This window comes from Sinocyclocheilus anshuiensis, unplaced genomic scaffold (genome assembly GCF_001515605.1).
Source record: "Sinocyclocheilus anshuiensis isolate Anshui unplaced genomic scaffold, SAMN03320099.WGS_v1.1 scaffold163, whole genome shotgun sequence".
Lineage (NCBI taxonomy): Eukaryota > Metazoa > Chordata > Actinopteri > Cypriniformes > Cyprinidae > Sinocyclocheilus > Sinocyclocheilus anshuiensis.
The window spans coordinates 138,569-146,656 of NW_015548223.1; the positions used below are offsets into that span (position 1 = coordinate 138,569).

General features: G+C 39.6%; 1 protein-coding gene across 1 annotated transcript in view; it reads right to left on the bottom strand.

Moving 5' to 3' along the window:
• Positions 1-8,088, bottom strand: part of LOC107654306 (beta-glucuronidase-like) — a 20,674-nt gene that overhangs the window by 1,680 nt on the left and 10,906 nt on the right. Inside the window, exons 8-10 of the mRNA XM_016441331.1 lie at positions 4,750-4,896; positions 1,392-1,476; positions 283-459 (exon numbers count right to left, since the gene is read on the bottom strand). Of these exons, the coding sequence (XP_016296817.1) occupies positions 283-459; positions 1,392-1,476; positions 4,750-4,896 (409 nt within the window). The remainder of the gene's footprint in view (positions 1-282; positions 460-1,391; positions 1,477-4,749; positions 4,897-8,088) is intronic.

Here is an 8,088-nt window from a genome sequence, read left to right on the forward strand (position 1 = left end):
ATGGCTGCAATATAACAAAGAGTGAAAAATTTAAGGGGGTCTGAATACTTTCCGTACCCACTGTATATACACACACACACACATATATATATATATTAGTGCTGTCAATCGATTTTAAAAAATTAACTAATTAATCGCACATTTTTCTGAAATTAATCGCACCTAACATTAAAGTTTTTAAATATACTTTTACATTGCAATAATTTTACGATAAGATCTGATATGCATAATTCCTTTAGTGAATTTATAAATATATAAATGTTGATGAAGGTGTGGACTCACGCTGTGTAGGCCGGCCACGGCGTCCGCTCCGTACTCGCTCTGGATGATGGGTTTCTGGTATTTGTCGTACCAGTCATCAAACTGAGTGTTGAGCTGAAGACTGATGAGCTCTGTGTGACCCGGGTCATGATACCACGACAAATAGCTGTTCACACAGATAACGTCCACATACTGCGCCTGACGAGCAGAACACAGACAATCCTATTCATCAAAACTAAATCAATCTTTCAATATGCACAAAGGTTAGACAGTTGAACAGATATTATTTCCATTTAGAAGTCTTAAAGGTACAGTAGCAAAAGCCTGCATAACTGTAAGGGTGGAAAATGATCCTGAAAATCTAAAGTGTTTGTGATTCATCTCCAAATATACACTGAAAAAATTGATGTAGAAACCATTTTCACTCACAAATTGCTAGTAAATTTCACAAATAATCAAAAGAAATTGCAAGTAACATTGAATTAAACATTACATGTTTAAAGGGGTCATATGATGCGATTTCAATGTTTCCTTTCTCTAGCTGTGTGCTTCATTGTGAAAGCGAAACTACTTTGTTTGGCCTGACAAAAGAGGACTCGACTAGAAACCAGTGGTTAAGTTGTATTTACAATAATTCTTTATGCAATTTACAAGAAATTGTATTTTCTTGTAAAATGCACTCCAATAATCTTTGTTTTATTTACAACTTTGAAAAACCAATGCAGTATAGTGCAGACGTTTGGATAAACAAACACCTGGTAATTGTAGGTGAAGATAAATCTTTTCAGCATGAAGTCACAGAGATTTCATAAGATGTATTAGTATGAAACACTCACTAGAATGAGACTTGGTTTGCCAACGAGAGTGAAAGTTGACATAAGGTCTGTAAGGAAGTGTGTGAGTATGAGTGAACACGGTTAACTGTGGGCAGCGTTCAGGGGAAGCAATCTAGAGTTAATGACCTGAACGACTGACTGCAGATCTACTGTAGATCAACTCAAGTGAGAAATATAAGATATTTACACAGCTGGAATGAAAAGGTCAGTAGATGCAAGGCTGTGAAGCGGTTACTTTGCAACATAGAAATTACTCAAACATAAATGTGTAAAATGTAAAGAGCGATGCCTCACCCCTTGATCTCTGGCATAGTTGCTGTCTGTGATGTACGTGACGGGCCGAGAGGAATCCAGAGATTTCGTATGAGACACCAGTTCCCTATGAGAAAAACACAACAGTTTAAATATAATCTAAGATGTTTTTCTGACACTATGAACAAGAATTTAGTTCCAGGTGGTTATATATATATATATATATATATAATCTATTCCTAGTTGAAAAACAGGATTCAGACACTTTTTGCCTGAAAATTTTGACTGAAAATTATTTTATTATTTAAATATAGGTATATTATACATATACATATAAATACAGTATATTAATTTATACTGATTAAATATGAATTTTCAGTGATTTCCATGACTGTTCCTGTATGTTTATTTAAATGTTAACTTATTTAAAATTTTAATTATTATTTATTTTTTTATCTATTTTATGCTATGTATTTTAATTTAATTATTATTTTTATTAATTTTTAAATTAATGAAATTAATGGTTAATTAATCATTGATAATTAATAAATTTTTAATAAATGACAATAATAAAAGCAAAATTGAATAAAAAATAACAAAAACTCCTAACGAAACGACTAAAACTTATACTACAATTAAAATGACAACTGAAAATGCATATAAAAGCTAATTAAAATATTAACAAATACAATAATAGTATATAAATAATACTAAAAACACATATGTAATGTATGTCAATGACAAATAAGTCATAACTATGTTCTGACACAAGAAAAAGGGCCAAGGCATCTATTATTTTTAACAATTACAGTTACCACAAGTAATTTCTGTCTAATTAAATATGACTTTTCATTGATTTCTATGACTTTTGCAGTACATTTATGTAAATGTTAAATTGTTATCTATTTTATTTATTGCATTTTAATGTAATTATTATTTATTTTTAATGTATTTTAATGAATTAATTTTATTATTTTTTTATTCATAATTATTTTTATTAATTATTTATTTTTTTGGAGGCATGAAAGTCACAATTTTCTCATCTCCAGGTTTTCCATAATCATTGGAAAGGGAACAAAAATGTAGTCAAACGTCAGTGATGCAGACAGAAGGGACATTAACATCATGACATTACATTTAATATTGTGCTATTGCTGTTCTAGCTAGCGTTAATAATTCAAATGGACCTGATTTGCAAATGAATATCTCATTAAGAGCTCAAGCTGTTGAGACTCAGTGGATCGTGTATTTATTAGACCATGAGAAGTTTCTAGTGTTTTGATGCTCAGGTATGTTAATGAGGCTCAGAGCAGGTGTTTCTACCTGAAGACATTCATTACAGCCGCTGAACAAGACCTGACATATACACACAAACCCCTCATCATGATGCACTATTACCGTCAAAACATATTCATATGAACACAGTCACGAAAAACAGGATTTTTGCTTTTTTAAACTGAGATTTAGGACTGCACCATAATTTATATTGAGCTACAACAACAAGAGGGCAGCGTTTAATCTGTCTTCTCTTTTTTTAAGGTGTGAACCAGTGGCATGCGGTGGTGTTTTAAAATGAGGAGGCAGTTATATATATATATATATACAGTGGGGAAAAAAAGTATTTAGTCAGCCACCAGTTAGGCAAAACGCGATTCCGGTCGATCGTGTCAAAATCGACTTCAACACGTACTTTACCATCTGCACCACTGGAGCTGTTATTAGACGACAGTCTTTTGTAATGCTTTGTAATCACACGTTGGTGGGCAGAGTTAGGCCGCCAGAAGGTGGCAGTAAGTCACTGTTAATTGAGTAATTGCGAATGAACCGAATCATTTAAACAGTTGATTCATTCAGGAACGAAACACCGTCATGTTGCTCAGAGACGCAAAACAGCGCTGTGGCTTTGTTTGGAATTATTTTTGTTGGCGAAATAGTGCAAAAACAGGCAATATGGTGTCTAAAACGTAAGTCTCTTAATAAAACTTCTAGTTTATTGAACTGTTGTAAAAAATCAATATCACATTTGTATATGGTAATTTTTGGAGAAAAAAAGGCACTCTTCCGTGTGAACTCAAGTATAAATATACACATTTTCTGCCCCCATGTCTTGAATTTGTGATCATTCTGAATGTATTTTAATAGACTGAATCATGCAGTGATCAGGCAGAGCGCACTAAACTTCACGTAATGCCTGCACTCTGTAGGTGTTTTGAATGTTTGTTTTTTTTGCGTCGTGAGAATATTGAGCAAAATAGCTCACTTGTCATGGTGTTATTTAACTATATCATGTTATGAATAAACTAAACATTTTGAATTTTTACCTCAGTGTGTTTCTTCTGAGTTTATGTGTGCGGTCACGCTCATTTGTTCTGAAGTCTCGAGACAAACAGAGTGAGACTCAGCGCGAGCTTGTATTCTGTATTCTGCTAACTTACTGCAACTCTCTCTGATGACGCAGTAACTGACCGCGAGGAAGAAAACATCTTCGGTCTGTCCAATGATTGTAAAGTCATTACATCATTACATCGTCAGACTGAAAATATTTTAGCGGTAATGAGACCAAAAATAATTAAGACCAATCGAATCCGAATTTAAGACTTTTTAAGGACCCGCGGACACCCTGCAACAAGGCGGGCTATTTGCAATTGTAAATAGACACTGTTTTTTATTTGTGAACTGATGTTCAGCTGTTCTTTTTAAGTCAACTTATTTTCTGGTCATCGTCATAAAAACCCTGTAAAGTTTGTCACGGGCACGAAGATACATCTTTCATTTCATCAGGTTGAATGCTCACTAAAAACTGACACGGTCATCACGTTTTCAAGTCATTTCATGTTTCATTTTGATGTGACACAAAGCACTGATATCTAAGCAGGAGAGTTGTTTACTTACTTTATAATTAGTCAATAACGCCATCATTTTCTTCATTCAGGCCGAGAGCTGGCACGAAAACAAGAGGCGGGATTTATCACACGAACAAATCACATCCAATTATAACCGATCATATCCAATTATAGCGCGATGGAGGCATTGCCTCCTCTCACGTGACTTTCCCCCATTCATCTCAATGAGCCTCCAGAAAAGTCACAGCACGCTTTAGGGTCTCTGTAGAAAGTCTATGGACCGAAGGGAGGCAAGCCTCCGCTGTAACTTTACCTGCGGGTGTCAGTGTTGGACAGTGTTACTTTATAAAAACTAGTGACTTTTATACTTTTAATGTCATATTTAGTTATATTTGCGTTGTTTTATTTTTGCAATATCGATTATTTTCTCATCCATTTTTGAGGAGAGGAGACACTGCCTCCCTTGCCTCCTCAGAGGAAACACCCCTGGTGTGAACATGGTGTCATCTGCACCACTGAAACCATTAAAGGAGTAGTTCATATTCAGTTTGACTCACTTGAAGTAGAATCCAGCGGGCGGCATTTCTGAGGCCGGCTCATTGGCCACAGACCACATGACCACAGACGGATGGTTCTTATCACGCCTGACCAGCTCCTCCATGACCGTCAGGTGATGAGCCAGAGAAACGTTCCCGAAACTGCGTCTGAGGAACACACACCCACACACACACACACACACACACACACACACACACACACACTTATTGATTATCTGCATCTAGATATGACAATAAAACCATCTCAGAACAAAACACTTTAAATAGATTGAGAATAAAGATGAATCAGTGCTGTTATTAACTAACACGATTAAAATTGTAATTGTTAATTTACATAAAGCTGAAATAAAATGTTAGATTAAAAAAAAAAAATTACAAATAAATTTGAAATGTTGCCTTGGCAACTAACTAAAATAAAATAAGTTTAGAATATTCAAAACTAAAATAAAAATAATAAAACTAAAATTAAATGGAAATATAAACCAAAAATAAACCTAACAAAATAGCTCAAACTTTAACTAAAATTAAAAAGAAAACTTCTCGGTTATGTACGTAACCCTCATTCCCTGATGGAGGGAACGGAGACGTTATGTCGAACGACATATGGGGTCTCACTTGGGAGGCCAATCATCTCTGAGTTCAAGAGAAAACGCCAATGAAAATTGGCTAGTGGATTTTGCATGCTGAGTCACTCCCCGTGCTTACGGGTATATAAGGCGACAGCGCGCATCCACTCATTAGATTTTATGCTGAGGAGCCGAGAACGTGTCCCGGCAACAGCAAATGGTTCAAGGTTGTGGCATGGGGACATAACGTCTCCGTTCTCTCTATCAGGGAATGAGGGTTACGTACATAACTGAGACATTCCCTATCTGTCGGTCACTACGAGTTATGTCGACCGACATATGGGGTCCATGGAAAACGCCACAACCCTGTGGCGCTGCAATTGTTGACAAACCGCGGCGTCCCACAAAAGCTACGCTAAGGTCGTAACCTTCCCAAAACCCCAGCGCAAATTCACTGACCTTGGTACCGAAGGGGACCAAACGGTGAGTACATCGCTGCTGGAGAAGGACATGCTGATATTCCGTACACAAAAAAGTTTTTGGAAGGGATTTCAATCTTCAGCGAAAGATTGCTTCAAATCTTTGCTATTTGTTCTTTCAGCCTGGCAGAACGATGGGGAGCCTTAAGGGAAAAGGTCGCTATGGAGACCACATCCTACCCGTAGGGAGGTGACATGTGGAAATACTGATATGGACTGACCCAGGGGGCAGTACTATATATGGAATGGGTCTCTGAGGCAGGTCCTACCTTAGAGTAGGGATGGAACAACTGCCAGAAGAGACTGACAAAGCGTGTCTGTCAAGGGAAGACAAGAGTTTACCGAGAGGGAAACCTTGCTGTGGAAGAATACACACATGGGATTACCCGTAGGGAATCAAGCCATATGGACACCTAGCCCAGTACAGGGGCTGACCAGGACTCCGGGCATGCTAACACCAGTCCTGGACCTGGCGTCAGACTGCTCCGCCAAGTCTGACTGCCGGGGGTGCTGGAGGATGCTCGACCAGGGTTTGCCAACCGGGGAACTCTACTGGGAGAAGAAAGGCGCTCGCATCCCCGTGTGAGGGGGAATGGCGCGGCAAGCGTGACACCAAGCCATATCTTCCCGCCAATTACCTGTTACCCAACACACGGGAAGAAACCGGCTCTACACGAAGGATGTAAAACCTCTCGAAGGTGTTAGGTGTTGCCCAGCCCGCAGCTTGACAGATGTCTGCCAGAGAGGCACCGTGCGCCAGCGCCCAGGAGGAGGCAACACTCCGAGTGGAGTGAGCACTCACCCCCAGGGGGCACGGCTCACCTTGGGATTGGTACGCCAAGGCGATGGCATCCACTATCCAGTGGGCCACCTCTGCTTGGAGACAGCCTTTAATGTGAGAGTTGGCCGGCCCGAACACAAGGCACTCTTCACTTGCCGAAAATGCTTGAAGGTCCCCGACCCTCTTGATGGAAGTGAGCGCGATCAGGAGCGCTTAGCTCAACTGAATCAAGCGGCTCAAAGGGACCCCTCTGAAGTCCAGCCAGGACAATAAAGAGATCCCAGGAGGGTATCAGGGGTGTCCTAGGAGGATTCAACCTTTTGGCACCCCTCAGGAACCTAACGATAAGGTCATGCTTTCCCAGGGACCGGCCGTCCACTGCATCGTGATGTGCTGCGATAGCAGCGACATACACTTTCAAGGTGTATAGTGGATAGTGTCTACCACCGCTGGTGGTATGTCACTTAGGTCTGACGCGGGTGCCATATGGTGCCCAGCCCCTGAGAAAGAATGTCCTTCCTCAGGGGGATGCGCCAGGGAGGGGCTGTCACGAGGAGCATGAGTTCCAAAAACCAGGTCCGGGTGGGCCAGTAAGGCGCAACCAACAGGACCTGTTCCTCGTCCTCCCTGACTTTGCACAGTGTCTGTGCGAGCAGGCTCACTGGGGGAAACGCATACTTGCGTAGAGCCCGAGGCCAGCTGTGTACCAGCACGTCCGTGCCGAGGGGGACCTCGGTCAGGGAGTAATACAGCTTATATATTAAGAAAAAACTAAAACTTAAATTAAACAAAAATGAGAGATTTAACTGAAATACGTTTAAATAATAAAATTACTACAACTAAAACAAAAAATAATAATTAAAGCTATATTTAAATATTAAGGGGAAAAAAATAAAAAAATAAATTACAAAATGACAACATTTTAAACTGAAATTAAGATGAAAACTACAAATATGAAAATAAAGCCTGATTCTAATTATTAATAAATACTATAAAAGCATATAAATAATACTAAAACAACATTGGTCCCAAAAAACAGTGGCCTGTCAAATAAACGTGCTGAATGCCCAGACACAGAAGACAACGCTCATGGCCGTTGTCAGAGGACAGGAAACGACCACATCCAGAAGGACACGGACGAAATGGCGTCTTTAAAAAGAGGTGAATCGTCCGTGATTTGCTCTTTTAGGAAATCTGCTCTTTTAGTTGAAGCGCCCAGGGGAATCACTGAAAAGGACACCGCTGTTCGCGCCGTACCGCCAACCAGAGCAGCTTCCCGACAGCTTCCCCACAGCAGATGAATGGCTTTGTGGAGTATAACAGCTTTTCATACAACCACTCAGCTCAGAAGCAAAAATCTAATGAGTGGATGCGCGCTGTCGCCTTATATACCTGTAGGCACGGTGAGTGGCTCAGCATGCAAAATCCACTAGCCAATTTTCATTGGCATTTTCTCTTAAACTCAGAGATGATTGGCCTCCCAAGTGAGACCCCATATGTCGTTCGACATAAC